General features: G+C 43.0%; 1 protein-coding gene across 9 annotated transcripts in view; it reads right to left on the bottom strand.

Moving 5' to 3' along the window:
- The window catches only part of FBN1 (fibrillin 1), a 267073-nt gene that overhangs the window by 27127 nt on the left and 217446 nt on the right, over nt 1-22500 (bottom strand). For all 9 annotated transcript variants that reach the window (XM_056572267.1, XM_056572268.1, XM_056572269.1 and 6 more), the window contains 13 exons: nt 22059-22181; nt 17876-17998; nt 16776-16940; nt 13013-13081; nt 12647-12772; nt 12187-12309; nt 10048-10206; nt 7985-8056; nt 7774-7899; nt 5619-5741; nt 1614-1739; nt 480-596; nt 8-136 (listed from right to left, as the gene is read on the bottom strand). In XM_056572267.1, the coding sequence (XP_056428242.1) occupies nt 8-136; nt 480-596; nt 1614-1739; nt 5619-5741; nt 7774-7899; nt 7985-8056; nt 10048-10206; nt 12187-12309; nt 12647-12772; nt 13013-13081; nt 16776-16940; nt 17876-17998; nt 22059-22181 (1581 nt within the window). The remainder of the gene's footprint in view (nt 1-7; nt 137-479; nt 597-1613; nt 1740-5618; nt 5742-7773; nt 7900-7984; nt 8057-10047; nt 10207-12186; nt 12310-12646; nt 12773-13012; nt 13082-16775; nt 16941-17875; nt 17999-22058; nt 22182-22500) is intronic.

The following is a 22500-nucleotide window of genomic DNA, read 5'->3' as shown; positions in this document are numbered from 1 at the left end:
TATTTACCGAGACATGTTCTTCCATCTCCTGCCATCTCATATCCGACATTACATTCACAATGGAAAGACCCAATGGCATTGATGCACCGTCCGTTTCTACATAACTGGCCATTCAAAGTGGTGCATTCATCAATATCTGTAAAAAGTAGAATAGAAATACAGAGAACAATGTTAGAAGAGGCAATCAGAACCTCTTACAATGTAAAGTCATGAAAAGAAGGGAGCTACTGGAATGTAAGAAGCTATTTGTCACAGTGATGTCTATCAGCAGTATTATATCATCCAACAATAATAGCATGGCTCACTTCCTTCTAATTAATATCTGGATTGTCTTCAAAGAGAAAATACTTGACTGAATTCTGTGTAGGCGAAAACAAAATACTGGCTAGACTGGCCAAAGAGGGGAGCTTATATGAGTTATACATAAATTATTCTATCATTAGTGTCATCTATTTAACTGTTTATAGGGCAAATCTTACCTATACAGTCATTGTTGGGGGACAGAATGAACCCATCAAAACAGCGGCAGTTATAAGAGCCAACAGTGTTTCTGCATGTTCCATTACCACAGGGATTTCTTTCACACTCATTAATATCTACAAGAAAAAAAATGTACAGATTACTTTTCACTAATATCCTCTAGTTTACAATTAAAAAATGTAGAATCTAAAGAACATTGTTATTATTTATCATGGATGCTTGACCTGAGAACATACAAACTGTCAATTTGAAAACTAAAAAAAAAACACTTTTAAAAGTACTTCACAAAATAATGCAAAAAACAACAATAGTGTAAGCAAAACAATCCAATACAATCTGTCCATATGTAATATCTTATTCTTATTCTAAGGTACAAAATGTTAGTAAATGCATTTAACTGTGGTGAACAGAAGTTACACCTTCTTTGAGCACATTTACTTTCTACATTCCTTTTAATTATCTCCTTGGGCAGATTCCTTAAAGGGGTTGTCCAGGCAAAAGCAACATTTCCTTCAAGGCTGGGGGTTGTATTAAAATAATAAACATGCTATTCTTACCTCCTACAGCCCAGGCAGCTACCCATCCTTCGCTGATCTCTGCTTCTTCTGGGTAGCATGCTGACCCATCCACACAGGACCTGCCATCTTTGCAAATTAATGACTGAAGCAGGTCACCAATGTGGCCACTGATTGGCTGAGTGGGCAGATCCTGTGGGATTGGTACAGCATACACTCTAGAAGAAGCGGAGACCAATAGAGGATTTGGGGTGTTGGCGCACCAGCTGCAGGGGACTGGAGTAGGTGAGTATAGAATGTACAAATTTTGCTTTTGCCAAGACAACCCCTTTAATGTATTTACACCAGTTTTCTGGCATCATAACATACAAAGTAAACAGTGTTTAAGCCAAACATCATATTCATTAGGTTCCTGTGTCCCTTTTTTCATGGGGCTTGTCCAACCTGATGTGGTTTTCAGCCACTTAAATCATGTGGTACTCACTGCTCAAGAAAGAGACACTCGTACAACTCTCTCTCACACACCAGTGTCAATAAACTTCAATTCCCTGTGTTTTTCCTGTGTTTCTTTTGACTTTCCACCAATAACTATATGAAAAAATGAAGTGAACAACCTACCCAGACACATGGTCTGATCTTCATTGGTTTTAAATCCATTATGACAAATACAGTAATATCCTCCGGTCTTGTCATGACATTCTCCATGGCTGCAAAGGTTCGGATTTTCCTGACACTCATTACGATCTTTATAGAGATAAAAAGAAACAGACAGATAAACAGGAATGTATGATGAACAATACGGAGACATGTGCAAAGCAGAGAATAACATCAATTTGATGGCACTAACCACCGGACATGTAACATACTGGTTTAATTTGTCATGGATGTCATGCCTCCCTCTTTAAACACATTTTATATTCACAATCAAACTGTTTACAAGGTCATATCCTTCCAGTATTGGGAACAGAAGTGCTGATCACTGGAGTAAATCCATATCTCTTTTGTGTTTACTAACAAACAATCCACACTGATCAAACAGAATATAACAATACTTGTAGTCCAGGAATTCTAACAGTGAAATAACTGCACTAACCCTGCTTCTTTTCTTCACCCATTCAACTTGTTCGTAAAACAAAAACAACAGATTTTTAAACTGCAGGCAATTCTTATGTATTTTTGACTGCCTAAAATATTGAAAACTGCATATTTGATGTTGAATTATTTAGTTTACAATTAAATCTGCAGCATCAAATATGTGCAGGATACTTTACATGTGAATAGGCCCTAAGGGCTTGTTCACATCGCTGGATTTGCCAGTGAACGTGCAGCATGTTACCCGCTGTATGAATGTGAGCAGGTTCTCTGCATGCTGTCCACAACAGATCTTTCTTTCCGCAGCTAAAATTTCCGCTTTTGTCAACGGGGTCTGCGGCGGATCTTGGCCTGCAAAAATTCTGCTGCCGAAAATCTGCTGCAGACAGCCCCCCCCCACATTAAAACTTGCGGGAAACATGCTGTGAGTTCCATAGCTTTTATATCTTAACAAGCTCTGGTAAAATTAAAGCGGAGCTGTGGAAATGTGGTTCTTTTCTTCAGGTGTCATCTTAAGGCAGAATTTCTGCACAGTATTCTGCATGAAAATTCTAATTGCCAATTTACTTCAATGGAATTCCTGCTGTGTGAATTGAATGGGACAGTGGAATCCCGTTAAAGTGAATTGGCTATCAATTCATGCAGAATTTTCATGCGAAATTCCATGCAGAATTCTATGCTGAAATTTTTGCATGTGAACACTAAATGGCCCTAGATACTGTAAAAGTCTATTTTGGTTTCAGGCAAATTGATATATGTGGGCCTTAATGTTCTGCTATTAAACAAACATTGTTTGGTAATTGCTGAATTTCTTCTGGTGCTTTTGCTAAGGCCTAACTGCAATTGGCCTATACCCATAACTGTTAAAGACTCCAGGTTGTATTTTTACAAACATTTAGCCTTTTTTATTTTATTTTTGCCAGCACATGATGTTCTTTATATCAGGTGTTTCCTACAAAAAAAATAAAAAGATAAAAAACTGCATGCAAAAGGTTGGTTCCCTGAGTACTTATCAACTGAACATTTGGAGAATGGCAGGAAGGTGTACGACTTGCCAATGTGATCACCAATATTGTTCTTTATATCTGATAATTTACAGTTTTCCTGTTTCACTGAGTGAGTTACAATAGTAGTTGTGCTTGAAATTATAAACATCTTTATACAAGCACCCAGAGGACTTCCAAGCCCGTGTATATCAACACCCTACTGACAAATGGTTTTCATTGTAGAAATGGAGAAAGTGCAGGAACAATAGGTTTCCTCATCAGGAGAGGGACTTGGAGAAAAGTGAAATATAGCAACTCCATCATATGACATTCTTTTTTATAGTTAATAGAAAACCTTCTGTTGTGGGTTCAAAGAATTGATACATTTATAGAGCTTGAATCCAGCTATTCCTAAGTCAAACAGTCAGAGACCTGGGAAAGGCTCTCAGCACTTTGACAGTGTTAGGGTGAAGAGAAATTGTCTTCTGGCTCGGTACAACTCAGCTGGTGCCAGAGAGCTTCATGTCTTGGGTTTAATACTGTGCTTGTGTGGTTGGCGTGAAAGAACAGATGACCCAGAACAATCATGAATCAAGGACTGATGACAACACATCTCAGATTTTACAATTGTCCAGACCATGCTACTTAATAAGAACCATATTATCGAAAAAAAGAAAGTCAGATCTACTCAGCGTGTTGTCATAGTTAAAGGTATATTCCCATGTCATAAAGTGAGAGTACATCACTAGGATATGCCATCACTTTATGATCAGTGGGGGTCCAACTTCTCAGGTTCCCAATAATTTTAAGAATAAGGGGACCACAACACAGATTCAGTGCTACTGTCTTTCAGCCTTCAGTCTTTCCCAGCACAGTGGTGCCCAGTCATCCACTGTTCAGGAAAACAGCTGCAAAGTACTATTTCAGTGAATGGGAAGACTCCATTGGCTCCCTGCACAGCCCAATTTACTGATCAGCCAAATTACCAGGAGGAACACCATGCAGCAAAGACTGAAGGTCCTGCAGCACTCAGGATCACAGGGGCCCCAGATGTTGGATTTCTCTATTTTTAATGTAATGGCATATGCAAACAACATGCCATCACTGTTTAGATCAAATGCCATCACTTTTTTAATTCTATAGTAAAATAATGCTATTAATTTAATTCTGACAAGCAAATTTTTGGAAGAAACCCACAAAAATAGTTATGAGGGAAGCTACAAAATTGATAGCCAATAATGTTTCTTGTCATCTAATGTTTCTTGCAAACAGCAAGTCTATGTGCACAGATCCTGTGTAGCAGCAGATACTGAAGGTCCTGAAGAAATCTACAATATTACTTCATGAACAATCTTAGATTCTCTCTGATCCTTATTCAGTCTTTCCTGCCTATTGCTGCTCCAGGCATTTAGCTACTATTGTACCTCACGCACTGAAACAGGAAAGCTGTTTAATTATCAGATATAAAGGACAAATTATGGAAGAGATCAACCGAAATCGGGATGAGGGGAAGTTAGTCAATTCATAGCCAATTATTTATCTTATCAACTAATGCTTCATGCAAACAGTAAGTCTATGTGCACAGAGCCGGTGTGGCCGCAGATTCTGTCAATATGATTCCTTATGGGGGCTATACTCTAAAAAATGATGTTCTGATTCTGGCACTGCATCAATGTTGGGGACCTATTGGAAAATACGTGCCATTAATACCATTAATGAAACAATATCTTTTCAGGATGCTAAGTAAACCAATGATGCAATATGCCTGCTCAGTGTTAAGGAAGTAGAGGTTATGAGATTCTCATCGTGATTTACAGCTTACTATATTACGCTGTCGTGATTAGCTCACTTTACAGTAGAAGGTTATGTTTACATTTCGTTCCTTGTTAGAGGTATACAACCACCTGTCAAGATGATGTCCCAGGGCGTACTTGTCAGGAAACCTAATGAGTTTAATGGGCACACATAGTCAACTAGGTACAACATTTGGACCATTTACTAAACATATACTGTTATTTTGAGGAACTCAAAAAGCTGTAGTCTGCTGCAGTCTTGATTCCCCCATGTGGGAAATGGACCAAACATACTCACTAGCTGACTACGTTTGGTGTAATAAACTCAATGGGCCAGCTGCCAGTAGACCACAATATTTGTGGCGATTCACAGGACATTGCGGCCGACACGCATCCTCCATGTAGTTCTGTGGGAGAGGCGGGGAGGCAGTGTTCATGCCTCCCCGCCTCTCCCATAGAACTGTATGGGGAGGGGGCGTACCGTCGACCTCTCTAGGTAGACGCTATGTGCATTAGCACTCTCACTGAGCTCTAATGCGGGGGCCCCGTTCAGGAGATCACGGGGGGCCCCAGTGGTCAGACCCCCTGCGATCAAACACTTATCCCCTACCCTGTGGATAGGGGATGAGTGTTATAACGCTGCAGATGTCCTTCAAAATTATAGGATACTATGTGTTTGAATACAACGCCGAGTGATTTGCTAAAAACCAAACCCTAGAGAGGTGTGGATGATATGTTACATAATATCTCACCAACACATTGTCCAGTAGAAGTGAATTTATAGCCAGGTTTGCAGTCACAGCGGTAGCTCCCTGGGGTGTTAATGCAGTCTGCATTTCTTTGACATACTGGTCCATTCTGGCACTCATCAATATCTGGTAAAACAAGCAAAAATAGACATAAATACATTAATATAAGCTAATGAAATCTTTACATGTAATGTATCATCTACATTTTATAACTCATTTATAACAGGATACAGATACATATTTTTTCTAACCTATTTTAATTTTCTTATTATAGATTGAATTGGCTCAGAAGGGCTCAGTGGTCAATGTGAAAAATAAAACTACATTTTTTCTAATGTAAAAAAATCTTACAAAAATATATTTACCATAAAAATATATTTTAAACAATAGGTTATTTATTGATACTTATTTAATATAAAAAAAAAAGAAAAAAAAATTCCTGTAATGGTTTTAGTTAGTTAACAGATATATATACAACCACTTCATAAAAATCATTCAACTAGCAAGTGCTCTGTGAAAATTCCCTACCTTATCATCTTCTGAATTAAACACATAGCCATTGATTCAGCAGCCTAACTAGTATTTCAGACGTTGAGCCATAGGTGGTGTTCTACAGGAAAATGTAATATGTACTATATTCTACGGCATGAAAAAAGCCTGCAGCAGCGAGTCGCCTAAGTACGGCATCCTGTTTATCCTCCTTTGGAGTCCTGTTTGCTTTCTCAGTTAGAGAATTTGCCCCTTTCTTTCCTCGGTGACTGCTCCTCTGTCTGCAGAGAAACTTTATGAATGGCACTATTACCCCCTGTAAGTCTCTGCTATGTTTACAGATTGGCACATACGCTGCCAGTTTATTTACACCATTGGAGCCCTGAGTCTTAAGTTTCAGATGTTCACAGCTGAAGTGTTGTTGATGTGGTAAAGATAGGTTTGGTTTAACACTGCGCTTACTTAGGCTGCAATCTGTAAGATCCTGTTGTGTTGTATAGTAGCTGGATGAGATGTGACAAGGGCAATGTAGAGCTGAAGTCATTGCTGAAAGAGTTGGATCCTTTCGTGGTATACTGAATCATGAAATCAAATAAGAATATTCTGCTGGACATACACAATTTGGCTTCCAACAATGTTATATTTAGATTTATAATTTGCTGTAAGAGAATTGACATTTTTTCTTTTCCGCTAATATCAAATTAATTCAGCCATTTTCCAACTATATGTTTTGCAAATTCTTATTTTTAATAGAGGTGACACCTTGTTTAAAGGGGTACTGCTGCTTTTCACATTTTATCTCCTATCCATAGGTTAAGGGATAAGATGTCTAATAGCGGGGGACCCACCACTGGCCCCCCCCCTCGATCTCCCTACAGCACCCGCATTATGTGTGGAGCTGCATCTCCAGGCTCGGAAACCGGGAGTTTCCGGGACAGGAGACGTGACGTAACGCCACACCCCCTCCATTCATGTCTATGGGAGGGGACATAACTGGAGACGTGACGTAATGCCACACCCCCTCCATTCATGTCTATGGGAGGGGACATAACTGGAGACGTGACGTAATGCCACACCCCCTCCATTCATGTCTATGGGAGGGGACATAACTGGAGACGTGACGTAATGCCACACCCCCTCTATTCATGTCTATGGGAGGGGGCATAACTGGAGACGTGACGTAACGCCACACCCCCTCCATTCATGTCTATGGGAGGGGGCATAACTGGAGACGTGACGTAATGCAACACCCCCTCCATTCATGTCTATGGGAGGGGGAATAACTGGAGACGTGACGTAACGCCACACCCCCTCCATTCATGTCTATGGGAGGGGGCATAACGGCCGTTACGCCCCCTCACATAAACTTGAAGGGAGGGGCGTGACGTGACATCACGTGGGGGGGCATGGCGTTACGTCACATCTCCAGTCCCGGAAACTTCTGGTTTCCGAGCCTGGAGACGCAGCTACGCACATAATGCGGGGAGGGAGATCAGACATCTTAGATAAAATGTCTAAAGCTGTACTAGCCCTTTAATAACACATTCTGAGCAGAGAAACCTCCCAGAGAAGAAGGACGAAATGTTTATACTGGTTATGCTTTCAGTATTTACACAAATGACAAGGCCTTGGTAGTGGTTCTTATCAGCCATATAAGCTGTATGCTTACCTTCACAGTTTAACAGTTTGTCATTGTAGAAAAATCCCATTGGACATTCACAACGGAAGCTCCCAATCATGTTTATACAAATGCCATTCTCGCAAACTCCAGGAATCTCTCTGCATTCATCAATATCTGAAGGAGACAAGGATTGGAGTAATGACTTTGGTCATATAGGAATGTGTTTCACCATAAAGCAGAAAATAGATATTTAGCTTACCAACTGGTTGTCCTGTGTAAATATCAATGAAAAAGCCGGGACGAGCACTTCCACAGAGTGCTGCAAAGTCATCTGCATAGAAAACAAGAGAAAGCATGTGAAAATAATATAAATGTGTGCTGATTTTATATACATGTACTTTACATTCTCTTTAGATTAGTAATTTACAGCAGAGGGACCCAGAATTTATATATCTGTAAGCTTTTAAATAAAATAAGGAGATATAGGGGGGCTTTTACCCTAGCTCATATTTCTTAGGGTGGCCATACACTTGGACTGCTTGAACTGCTGCCGGCCTAACATGTGTTTGTCAACAACAATCTCTCCCGATCTTCCCATACACGTGAACGTTGAACACAGCCAAACATTAAAGGGGTAAAGGGGTACTTTTTTTTTTTTTTTAAATCAACTGGTGCCAGAAAGTTAAACAGATTAGTAAATTACTTCTATTAAAAAATCTTAATCCTTCCAGTACTTATTAGCTGCTGAATACTACAGAGGAAATGGTTTTCTTTTTGGAACACAGAGCTCTTTGCTGAATCACGAGCACAGTGCTCTCTGCTGACATCTCTGTCCATTTTAAGAACTGTCCACAGTAGGAGAAAATCCCCATAGAAAACATATGCTGCTCTGTCAGTTCCTAAAATGGACAGAGATATAAGCAGAGAGCACTGTGCTCATGATTCAGCAGAGAGCACTGTGTTCCAAAAAGAAAAGTATTTTCTCTGTAGTATTCAGCAGCTAATAAGTACTGGAAGGATTACATTTTTTTAAATAGAAGTAATTTACAAATCTGTTTAACTTTCTGACACCAGTTGGGTTTTCCACCGGAGTACCACGTTAAAGTACTCTGAAATATATGTTTGTTTGTTTTTTAACTTGCCTAGAATGCCAGTGTGGGGGCAGAGTATGGGATGGTGTGTCCCCATTCTTCTCCTGCCCTGTCAGGCAGAGTCTCTCCATGTTCCCAGGGCCCCCTTTATGTGTTATCCCCTAAGTACATAAGTCATATAATAAAATGTACTATTTCTTTAATAGCTGTAACTATGTGATTGTTACCCAGGAGGTATTAGTGACCTGATGACCTATGGGCTCCTTGCAAAAGCCCCCCTATAAAACCAGGGTAGGGGCTGCAATCTCTCCCTTAGCTCTCTGAGCTCATTGCTATTCCTGCTGAGGTCCAGTGCAGTCGTCTCAGAGTGTGTCCAGAGCATTGGAGACCTCATGCCTAAAGTCTGCAGCCACAAGTCAGCTCAAGTAAGCTAAAAGGCATCTTCATGTCAATTGTCGTCAGTCAAGTCAAGTCTTCTATATAGTCCCTGTGGCCTGCACTAACATGTCTCTACATACTGCAAGTCCCAGCAAGCCTGTGAGGTCCCCCTGTGTCACTGGTCACCTCCTTGGGATATTGGCTGTACTGCATATACTGTGTCATCTGTCTACCTTCAGTAAAGCTACCATTGTCCGTAACTTGGCGTCGGTGTCTTCATTGCCCCCGTGCCTAGCCCAGGCCCAGCGGTATTAGTTATGGCTAAACCACGCCCTGGCATCATGAAAAGAAGGGGTTAATAACATCTGTTATAACCCTAGGGTTATAACAGCTACCCTGCATTGCACCCCGCTGACACCACCAGCATTTAAAAAAACAAATGAGACCTCTGGTATTACGCCCCCATCCTCTGCAGAGATCCTCTTCCTGCCTATGGCTCTGCTAATTGCCAGCCGGTTCCAGCGGTGATAGTGTGGGTGTCTGTGTGACATATTGAACCCTGGCCCCAGTGGGGCTGGGGGCTGGTCTGGGGTGAATTTGGTTGGGTGGCTGCAAGTTTTAGACAACTTTTATCGAAAATGTAGGGAGGCCTTTACATTGGTCTAAAATGAAAGTGCACTGGAGCAGCAAACACAGGTTGGGGTCTGTGACATTGGACCCCCCAATCTTTACCAGAACAGGACCACATCCCTTCATGAAGTATCTAAACTTTGAATGTGGTTCATCGTTTAGTGGAATTTCTTCTAATACTTTTAAATCACCAAAAAGTGTAAATGCCTTGTGATGAACTCACCGGTACTTGGCAATGGACATTCTTCACATGGTCTGTTCCATGCACGTCCAATATTGTATGAACAGCAACACATTTTTTTTGTCATGTTGTAAACCAATTCTTGATCACAAGTTTGATTGTCGGCATTGAAGTTTCTAAAGCACAGACTTCTTCTCATGTCTATATGTAAAAGATATAACAGGTCATTCAGGTACAAATGCATAGTTTATTTGCTATCATTCAGCTGACCACTTATTTATGCAAAAAAAAACAAATTTAAAAAAATAGTCTTAAACAATAATAACATTAGGAATACTTAAAGGCAATCTGTCAGCTGCAATTCACGTTCCAAACTGCTGATACTATTCCATAGCTGTTAGGACAAGGAGACACATGGTACCTTTCAGATATCTGTCTGAGCTTCTATACCATAGAGAAATACTTTTATTCTCTAATGCCAAGTGTCAAACAGACGTTCCAAAGAACCTGAAATGGTGAGGGCTGGGGCGCTTTCTTGCTCTGTCTCCCATCCCTGTCCCTGCTCAGCTGGAAGCCGAGTCCTGCAAATCTCGCACCTGCGCAGAATTATATGCACGGTGCAGGTACGAGAATTGGGGGCTGAGCTCTGACTGTCAATCAAGCAGGGAGGGGACGGGAGGGGAGGTGTTTCAGCCCTCAGAACTTCAGGGGCTTGGGAACACCTCTTTGTACTTGGCACCACAGACAAATGAAAGGTACCATGTATCTCCTTGTCCTAACAGCTATTCAACTGTTTCAGCACTTGGGAACTTGAATTGCAGCTGACTGACTCCCTTCAATATCCTTACATGAAGTTGATCTCACTTAAAAAGGTAATATAAAACAGATTAGCTAGAGGACACATAAATCAGCTGCTTCTATTGTAAATTTTATAGCCTAGAAGGTGTGTATGCTTAATGATGGATGATACAGTTAAGGCCGATTCCATTTATATTTGTAATTTGACATTTTTTTGGATGTGCTTTTACAACTGTTTACAGATCTGGCAAACCACAACCTGTTATTTCAACAGATCTGTGAAAGCTAATGTAAATTAAGTCATCTGTAGCTTAGCTAGAAGGTGACAAGGTTTATGTAGGGTAAAATAAGTTCAGAATTCCTATAAAGCAAAGCTTACAGTAGATGGGCTTCCAAACAAGAGTTGGTGGTATTAAAAACCGGAACAGACCACAAATCTTTGCATAGCATTAATGAACAAACCAACGTTTTGCTAGTGTTGACTGTTGCCCACATTGTGACTTGATCGTTTTCAATACTTTGTTTTCTTTTTAAGTTTTCTTTTTGTTACCTTAAAAACTTCTGCTGGTTGCCTTTGGAACATCCAGACATCCAGCCTAACTACTTGGCTCTCTACTTTTTGCATAATGGCTTTGTGTTCCTTGTTAATTGCATAACACAAATTTTACATTTTATATATGTTTTTGCAGTATTGCTATTGAAAGCAAAAAAAGTGTATATTTAGGTATAGCAAATTGTATGACAAATAATTGCATATGTTTTTTTAACCCATTTGTCAGTATGTCTGTCGGGAAAAAACACAACTCAACTGTATTTAAAGGGGTACTCCGCCCCTAGACATCTTTGGATAGGGGATAAGATGTCAGATAGTTGCGGCTTCCGGAAACGCTGGAGGCTTCGGCTCCCGACCACAGTGATGTGAGACCATGATGTCACGACTCCGCCCCCATGTGACATCACACCCCGCCCCTCAATGCAAGTCTATGGGAGGGGGCATGACAGCTGTCACGCCCCCTCCTATAGGCTTGCATTGAGAGGGCGGAGCATGACATCACACGGGGGCAGAGCCGTGTCGTCACAACGCTCTGGCCCCGTGATCGACAGTAATCAGACCGGAGCAAACACGCTCCAGGGACTGATTTTAACAGGGGCGGCGTGCAAGATCACGGGAGTCCCCAGCGGCGGGACCCCCGTGATCAGGCATCTTATCCCCTGGATATGATGTCTAAGCGCCGGAGTACTCCTTTAAAACATTGGGTAAACATAGCCATTTATAAATCCACACAAACCACAGATAGGTTGGTTCAGTTCCACAACTGAAATCAATATAATATAAAAAAGATATTTTAATACAAGATGACTACTAGGAGAGCCACAGCTTACCCATACAATTGTTTCCTCCATTTATTTGCATGAAGTCAGGTGGGCATATACAAGTATAGTTTCCAACAGTATTGTAGCATGTTCCAGGTCCACATATTCCAGGCTGATCACATTCATTGATGTCTAAAATACAAATATTCGAATATATGTATTAGATTCATTACAGTATAAGCATGTTTTTCAGTCTTATGATGTAAATATAAGAATTACAATATAGTTATGTGTTAATAATTCATGACACCTAGGTTAATGTACCCTAAATAAAGAGGTGGCCTATACTCAGACCAATATGCTTTCTGAGATGTATCTGTTTCTGCTAGACTTATATATTAAACATGGGCTTCACTTAACTCCTGATAACCTTATCAGCTGTGGATGTGGCCATTAAATTGTCAATATACCATAATTTGTCCATTGTAAGAGTCTTGAGAGTTAACTAGTTTTTAAAGACTTGACTTACCATCACAAACTCTTGTCTCTTCATTGAGGAAGAAGCCAGTTGGACAACGACACTGGAAACTACCAAAGGTATTAACACACTTTCCTCCTTGACATAGACCTGGCAACTCAAGACATTCATCGATATCTAAAATAATGTAAAGATGGCACATAAGAATGTTTACTTTTTGCTTTGCAGACCTTTAAATAACTTTCAGATCCAATAAAAACACCAACATTTTTGCTTAAATGCTTCAAAACCCAAAACTCAAATGGCCAGGAACCGTGAAAGTAAAGCAAGTAAAACTGCCTTACTAATGTATATGTGATTCTGCATATGGTTTGAAAACAATTTTACATTACATTGAGGGTATTATACAAAATTTACCTTCCAAAATAACAGTAATGGGATTTGGTCTGAAACCTTCTCCTCCAGGACACAGTATTTTATAGTCACCTGCAAAATTAAATTAGCATTGTTTATCTTTTATTCGTAATTTTCAATAAAGCATTTACAAGAAAATGAACAGATCTGCTTTTGGATCTATAAGCCATTACTGCAGGGGGCACAAAGCCCCACATACATCATGTTGTCTCTATAGTCTCATTAATTGTTACGTTCCAGATGGGTATCATAACAGTCAATATAATCTCATTAAATAGTCATATAATTTCATTCAATCTGATCTTGGAAAGCAAAGGATAAAATATTGCAAACTGATGCAGGAACAAAGTCTATTTGCAAACAGAATTTTTTGAAGGAGAATGACTGTATACCTTGTTTTTACCTTTACTGGGGCAAAAAATAATTCTGTGATGATATCTCACTGTTACGCCTAGCGCTCCGGGTCCCCGCTCCTCCCCGGAGCGCTCACGGCGTCTTTCTCCCTGCAGCGCCCCGGTCAGTCCCGCTGACCGGGAGCGCTGCACTGTTCTGGCCGTTGGGGATGCGATTCGCACAGCGGGACGCGCCCGCTCGCGAATCGCATCCCAGGTCACTTACCCGTCCCGGTCCCCTGCTGTCATGTGCTGGCGCGCGCGGCTCCGCTCTCTAGGGCGCGCGCGCGCCAGCTCTCTGAGACTTAAAGGGCCAGTGCACCAATGATTGGTGCCTGGCCCAATTAGCTTAATTGGCTCCCACCTGCTCCCTGCCTTTATCTAGTCTCCTCCCTTGCACTCCCTTGCCGGATCTTGTTGCCTTGTGCCAGTGAAAGCGTTTAGTGTGTCCAAAGCCTGTGTACCTGAACTTCTGCTACCCATCCTGACTACGAACCTTGCCGCCTGCCCCCGACCTTCTGCTACGTCTGACCTTGCTTCTGCCTACTCCCTTGTACCGCGCCTATCTTCAGCAGCCAGAGAGGTGAGCCGTTGCTAGTGGATACGACCTGGTCACTACCGCCGCAGCAAGACCATCCCGCTTTGCGGCGGGCTCTGGTGAAAACCAGTAGTGGCTTAGAACCGGTCCACTAGCACGGTCCACGCCAATCCCTCTCTGGCACAGAGGATCCACTACCTGGAAGCCGAATCGTGACAGTAGATCCGGCCATGGATCCCGCTGAGGTGCCGCTGCCAAGTCTCGCTGATCTTCCCACGGTGGTCGCTCAGCAATCGCAGCAGATTGCCCAACAAGGACAGCAGCTGTCGCAGTTGACCGCCATGTTACAGCAAATTCTGCCTCTGCTACAGCAGCAACCATCTCCTCCGCCAGCTCCTGCACCTCCTCCGCAGCGAGTGGCCGCTCCTAACCTCCGCTTGTCCCTGCCGGACAAATTTGATGGGGACTCCAGACTCTGCCGTGGATTTTTGTCTCAGTGTTCCCTGCATATGGAGATGTTGTCAGACTTGTTTCCTACAGAACGGTCTAAGGTGGCGTTCGTAGTAAGCCTTCTTTCAGGAAAGGCCTTGTCTTGGGCCACACCGCTCTGGGACCGCAATGATCCTGCCACAGCCACAGTCCAGTCCTTCTTTGCTGAAGTCCGAAGTGTCTTTGAGGAACCTGCCCGAGCCTCTTCTGCTGAGACTGCCTTGCTGAACCTGGTCCAGGGTAATTCTTCCGTTGGCGAGTACGCCATACAATTCCGTACTTTTGCTTCTGAACTATCCTGGAATAATGAGGCTCTCTGCGCGACCTTTAAAAAAGGCCTATCCAGTCGCATCAAGGATGTGCTGGCCGCACGAGAGATTCCTGCCAACCTCCAAGAACTCATCCATTTGGCTACCCGCATTGACATGCGTTTTTCTGAGCGACACCAAGAGCTCCGCCAGGAAAAAGACTTAGATCTCTGGGCACCTCTCCCACAGCATCCTTTGCAGTCTTCGCCTGGGCCTCCCGCCGAGGAGGCCATGCAAGTGGATCGGTCTCGCCTGACCCAGGAAGAGAGGAATCGCCGTAGAGAAGAAAATCTCTGTCTGTACTGTGCCAGTACTGAGCATTTCTTGGTGGATTGCCCTATCCGTCCTCCACGCCTGGGAAACGCACGCACGCACCCAGCTCACGTGGGTGTGGCATCTTTTGCTTCTAAGTCTTCTTCTCCACGTCTCACGGTGCCCGTGCGGATTTCCCCTACAGCCAACTCCTCCATCTCAGCCGTGGCCTGCTTGGACTCTGGTGCCTCCGGGAATTTTATGTTGGAGTCCTTTGTTAATAGATTCAGCATCCCGGTGACCCGTCTCGTCAAACCGCTCTACATTTCCGCGGTCAACGGAGCCAGATTGGACTGCACCGTGCGTTACCGCACAGAACCCCTCCTGATGTCTATCGGACCCCACCACGAAAGGATTGAGTTCTTCATTCTCCCCAACTGTACCTCTGAGGTCCTCCTCGGTCTGCCTTGGCTCCGGCTTCATTCCCCCACCATTGATTGGACCACCGGGGAGATCAGGAACTGGGACTCTGCCTGCCACAGGAAGTGCCTCTCCCCCCCTCCCAGTCCCATCAGGCAAGCCTCTGTGCCTCCCCATGGCCCCCGTCCTGGTGTCACACTGCCCCGTGCCAGGCCTCGCCCTCTGCCCTCCCTCCCCATTCCCACTCCTGCTGTACTGCCTGCCGTTGAGGAAACCCTCCATTCTTTCCCGGTGTCCTCATCCCAGGGGAGGCAGTTACCGGACAAAGAGAAGGGGAGACCTAAGGGGGGGGGTACTGTTACGCCTAGCGCTCCGGGTCCCCGCTCCTCCCCGGAGCGCTCACGGCGTCTTTCTCCCTGCAGCGCCCCGGTCAGTCCCGCTGACCGGGAGCGCTGCACTGTTCTGGCCGTTGGGGATGCGATTCGCACAGCGGGACGCGCCCGCTCGCGAATCGCATCCCAGGTCACTTACCCGTCCCGGTCCCCTGCTGTCATGTGCTGGCGCGCGCGGCTCCGCTCTCTAGGGCGCGCGCGCGCCAGCTCTCTGAGACTTAAAGGGCCAGTGCACCAATGATTGGTGCCTGGCCCAATTAGCTTAATTGGCTCCCACCTGCTCCCTGCCTTTATCTAGTCTCCTCCCTTGCACTCCCTTGCCGGATCTTGTTGCCTTGTGCCAGTGAAAGCGTTTAGTGTGTCCAAAGCCTGTGTACCTGAACTTCTGCTACCCATCCTGACTACGAACCTTGCCGCCTGCCCCCGACCTTCTGCTACGTCTGACCTTGCTTCTGCCTACTCCCTTGTACCGCGCCTATCTTCAGCAGCCAGAGAGGTGAGCCGTTGCTAGTGGATACGACCTGGTCACTACCGCCGCAGCAAGACCATCCCGCTTTGCGGCGGGCTCTGGTGAAAACCAGTAGTGGCTTAGAACCGGTCCACTAGCACGGTCCACGCCAATCCCTCTCTGGCACAGAGGATCCACTACCTGGAAGCCGAATCGTGACACTCACTATATCACACATTACTAAATTAGACACAACTTATCTTAAAACTTGCTGGAGAGGTCAAAAATGTCCATAAATTCTGGATAAAAATCTTTGACATTATATCCAACATAACCGAAATACAAATACATTCTGACCCTGTGTTTTGTAACACTTGCAACTATCCACACTCTCACTAAAGTAGTATTTAACCCTATACAACAAGTCAAGATATTGCTAATATAGTGCATGGATTACTAAGCAGGTATCAATCTACTTTACATGAGGTAAAATAAAATGTCCAAAAATGTCATAGCTCTGTACTTACTGGAATTTACAGGTGGACAGTGTTCACAAGGAATTCCCCAAGCTCTACCAAGAGAACAACAACATGAGGCCTTGGATACGCCAACACCAATCTCATAACTGCAGGCCAAGTCTCCATTATCTCCTCGTGGTTTTGCCTCCAGGTAACAATTTCCAGACCGAGTATCTGTACGATAAGAGTGATGGTATCTTATTGTTCTAGAAAATCATTTTTTTATATGGTACATGTGACACTATAATGTTTAAACAATTTTAGACCACAGATATAATTAATAAATACTAATAGGTGTCTTCATTGGTATTACTAAGATTCAAGTAAAATAGACATACATATAGCATTTTATTCTATATGTGTACGTGTAAATTGAGCAACATTGATTATTACATTATTCAAGAAAATCTATTTTGTATATTCTGCAAAAGGGATGTTATTATATGACATATTCTATGACATATACAGAGCCCCATTTTACTAAATAGTAAGGATAGAACATTACAGTATTTAATACAAAACTTTGACTGGCTCGGCAGCGTTTCATAGGGTTTTCCTGTGGGCCAAGGTTTGGACATAGTATTGGGACCCAAATGTGCTACAAAAGACAGTCTAATCTGAATTGAATTTAGCAGACCAATATCATGCTGCTAGGGATAATACTTACAAGATTAATCCCAAATAATCTTTTCTATATAAATTAATTATATGACCAGTATGCAGTATGATAACACTGGAATGCAGATGTTCTATATAAACTGATGGTGGGCGCTCAGAATCATTAATTCTCGTGGACCCAAGTTACCTTTGTTCCCCAATACCTCTATAAAAACAGATTTTGTCTGCAAAGCTCAACACAATAGCCTTAACTAATCTGGGGGCAGCAGTAATTCAGCTCCCAGTTTAAGAAATAAAAAATCTAATGCTTTGGCATAGGGAATAACAGGTATTGTATTGAGGAAAACAGAATAATGAAGAATACTGATGTTGTTTAATGTGCTTCATATATTATAAAAATTGTGCAAATAACTTCTATAGTTGGACTGCCTATCTGTAAAAGGAATACTTTGTAGACAACATAGAATAAAATATTTATCAAAATGCCATACCAACACATCCAACCCGAGTGGGGTTAAGTTGGAAATCTGGGGGGCATTCACAGCTGTAACTGCCCGGAGTATTCTCACATGTTCCACTTATACATGTTGTTGGATCAGTACATTCATCCACATCTAAAATAAAGCAAACAAGAATATTAGTAAAAGTTGGTAGACATCTTAATATGATATATAGCACCAATGTATTCCACAGTGCTGTCCACAGATTGCGATCAGTCCCTGCTCACAATGTAAATTTTAAATAAACCTTTTAGAATGGTTCTGAATGGGGTAGAAAGTCCATGCAAAGGTTACTCTTGCCCATATTTGAACCCAGGACTCAAGGCAACAATGCAAACCACTAAACCACAATATAGACCATTTACCCAAAATAGTGCATTTGGCTAACTATATACAGGAGTGTTCTGGTCTGGAGTCTGTATAGAGGGCTGGGCTGGGGTCTGTATAAAAGGTGATCTGGTTTGGGGTGGTCAGGTCAGTAAGTATATATCTTTATATAGGAGTCTGGTGTGTGGTCTGTATTCATTTTGGAGTCTGCTAAAGCAGGTCCTATGTACTATTATGCTATACATATAGATTGGGTATAAGAAAAAAAAACTCCTTCTAGGAGTATCCGTGATATCCCTTAGCAACTAGGAGACAAATTCTACTTGATAAAAAGAATCATGTTAGAAACAATACAGTGCAGTATAATATATCATCCCCTTGACAAAAGGCAAAAGCATGTCAACATACATACTCAAATATAAGGCAGGGGCATCATTTGTGAAGAAAGTGCAACATCAAACAGTACGAGAGAGGGGGCAGCAACAAGGGGCACACGGAACGCCAACACAGAACAGGGACTCAGACAGTGAGCAACATACCAAGACAAATACAAAATAGGGGCACTGACAAGATGAGGACAATCAATAAGATGGGTAACCCAGAGGGAAACATCACTTAGTGTACACAATTCAGACAGGCTAGGATTATTCCACAGAGGAGAATATGTAACAAACATAGGATACTGCAAAAGGGTCCTAAATTTCATCCACACCTTACAGATAAGTACAAAGGTTGGAGGGATGTCCGGGGACGTGTCTGTGCAGCCATTTCCAACAGATAAATAGGGGTCACCATACCAATAAGCCTTGATACTAGATCTCCCATGTGCCCCATAGTAGTAAACTGTGCCCACCTCTTCAACTACTAAAAAGTACAACCAGGGATTTGGAATGGTTAAACTGCATCCCTTCCCCTTATAAAACTATATCCCTTCCCCTTATCCCCTTACACCCTTCCCTTCAATTCTCTGGTTGGACTTGATGGACGTATGTCTTTTTTCAACCATACTAACTATAAAACTATGGAACCACCCGCCTCCTTACCATGTTGCAATTATTTCAAGAGGGATACTAGCTGGCTTGCCATTCCAGATAAGCTCTCTAAATAATGACTGAATCCTAAGAAAATATTTCATAAGAATCCAGACAGGGGTGTTATGTAGAATATACAAAAACTGAGGCATTAGAACCATTGTAACTAAGTTGGATCTACCAATCATAGAGAGAGAAAGTTTACGCCGAGTAGCCACTTTGCGAGAACTATGGTCTAGCAACGGAACAAGATTAAGAGTAACATAATCAGAGGGAAAGGCAGTAACATAGACACCCAAATATTTAACTGTGTAACCACAGGGAGGCCAACCCTAGCAATAACCGATACAGAGGGGAGGAGATCAAGGGGAAGGATCGTGAACTTATCCCAGATGATGGACAGGCCGGAGTAACTACCATACTTTTCTATAAGAGCCCTTAAGGGGGGCAAGGAGTGCGCAACATCCCAGGAAGAGAAGCATATCATCTGCATAAAGTCCAATACATTCCTCAATATCTCCATAACAGAAACCCCTAAACTCCATGAAAGCCCTAATAAGAACCGCCAAGGGCTCTATTGCTATGGCAAATAGAAACGGGGAGAGGGGACACCCTTGTCATGTACCACGACCCAGGGGAAAGGAATGGAAAAGTAAGCCATTAGCCCGAATTCTGGCAAGAGGGGCAGTGTATAACAGTTGTACCCATGTAAAAAAAACGGGGGCCCAAATCCCATGTGACGCATGACACTCCACAAGAAATTCCACTCAACGCTGTCAAAAGCTTAGGCAGCGTCGAGGGAAAGAACAGCCCTGCAAACAGCGCCCTCGGGATACAACTGGAGATTCAGATCGAGCCTCCTAATGTTATCGCCGTCGACTTCCCCGGCATGAACCCCATTTGGTCACCGTGTACCAAGGTAGTAATGACCCCCAGGAGATGGTTAGCCAAGACCTTCGCCAATAGCTTAACATCAGAGCGCAGTAAAGAAATTGGTCTATATGAGCCCGCAGAGAGCGGGTCCTTACCGGGTTTCAGTAGCAATACTATAATGGCCTCTAGCATAGACCCAGGCAGACCCTCCCCTTCTTCAGCAGCCCACAGAACCCCCAGCAACTGAGGCAACAGAATGTCTTGGTATTGTTTAAGATACTCATTGGGAAGCCCATCAACACCCGGAGACTTCTCATTAGGTAAGGCCCCCAACGCAACCTCTAATTCCTCATGAGTAATGGGTTCACACAGGAGATCCCTCTGGGTCTGCGATAGCGCCAGGAGCGAAATACCAGAAACAAATTGATCAATAGCAGCAAGATCATGTGGCAGCTTGGAAGAATACATCTCCAATACATTCAAGATGTCCGCATCCTCCTGGACAACATTCTGGGCACCATCACAGAGACAAGAAATAGAGGCGGATCCCCGATGGGCTCTAATAGTATAAGTCAGCAGGCGACCCGTGCTCTCACTACTCTCAAAGTAGCACTGCTGTTGAAAGAAGTGCTTGTTGTCCACCATCTGTAATAAATGTGACTCTAATAGGGCTTGCATGGACTGCCAATTTTCTCTAGCTAGGTCAGAAGGGTCAAGCAAAAACCTTTGTTCCGCTAGGATCACTTGCTGCTGTAGTGACGCCTGAATCGCCCGGAGGAGATAATTCACCAATTTGAACAGTGGAAAGACCAACTCGTTGCCCAGCGCAAGATCAATGCGTGATAGCGTACCATGAGAGCTAGAGTAAGAAGATGATTGCACCTTGTAGGATTACGTTTTCTCCAAAGGTCCGCCCACCCCACCTTCTCCACAAACCTAAGTAGAAAAAGGAATCCTGGGAGGTCCCCGGGCACCAAACCTATCAAGTGTCGGATGGTAAACGATTATTGAAATCCCCAACCACTTTGCATCAGGCAAAGAGGACAAATAAGATACCACTCGATCGCTCGAGTATGGGGGGGGGGGGACATAGAGCGCAACCAGCACACACATAGTACGATTGAAGGCACCATAAAGGCAAACCAACATACCCTCGGGATCAATAACACTAGAAGTACAGGAAAACAAAATATTTCTATGAATAAGAACACTTACACCCCGGGCATGTGAGGAAAAAGTGGTGTGAAAGGTAGGGCCAAACAACAGTTTGTTCAGCACATGTTTTGTATCATTTGTCAAGTGCGTCTCAGAGAGGCACAACCCAGCAGGATGGTAGAATTTAAGCGCCTGAAATATAGCAAGACGCTTAGTGGGATCATTAAGGCCTCTCACATTCTACGCCACTACATGTAAATTGGTAGCCATAAGGAAATCAGGGAAGCATAAGTGAAAACATAGAAGGGAGGATACAGTAGCCGCCAGTGGTTAGAGGGAAGAAAGACATAGTAAATAGAGCACTGCAGAAGAGCCAGAAGGAAGGACGCAAAACAAAACACAAACCCCATACAGACAACAAAAACCAAACAGGAAGAGTGAGCAGGTAACATGTAGACAGAAAAAAGGCACAGGTAGTCCAAATCAGGTTAACAGGACCAACAGTTAAATGCAAAGTTCACACAGGAACCGGGGCCGCAACCAGCCAGTCAGCCCCATCAGTCTCAGCGGAGCTCCCGACCGTGCGACCGCTCACATGCTGCGCTAAGCCACGCCCTTCTACTTAATCTTTACATAGTTCCTAAAGCTTTCAAGGCTGTAATATTAATAACAGCATCACCCATTGATGCCATTACATATACTAACTTTATTCATCCTATAGAGATAAAGCAATAAATCAGTCTTTTTAGATACCATATAGCATTGGAAGAAGGCCACCCAGATCTCACCTGTGCAGTTGCCTCCACTTTTATCCAGTTCATATCCAGGATCACAGTCACACCTGAAGAGACCAGGGAGGTTTTTGCAAGTGCCATAAACACAGATGTTGGGAAGAGCACATTCATCAATATCTAAAAATAACATAAGAACATTTATCTTTTATATATAGAAATAAAAACTTTTTAGAAGTATCAGTAACCAAAGCAACTATGCAACAGAGATCAAACAGCCAGTACCGATTGTAAATCATACAGTTTAACTATTTACACTGCAGTCATACAATTTAGAGACTTCAACAAAGGACTAAATAGAGTACGTCTAACATATGGGGCTCTTATTGGGCTATCGTATGTAATATTTACTGTAAATAATGTATAATGTAATATTTTCTGTAAATATGTTAGATGTAGCATCTGAGATACTGCCTCTGTCAACAATGTCTGGGGTAAC

Source organism: Hyla sarda, chromosome 4 (genome assembly GCF_029499605.1).
Source record: "Hyla sarda isolate aHylSar1 chromosome 4, aHylSar1.hap1, whole genome shotgun sequence".
NCBI lineage: Eukaryota > Metazoa > Chordata > Amphibia > Anura > Hylidae > Hyla > Hyla sarda.
The sequence above is the reverse complement of the archived record's forward strand: the minus strand, read 5'-3'. Positions and strand labels throughout refer to the sequence as shown.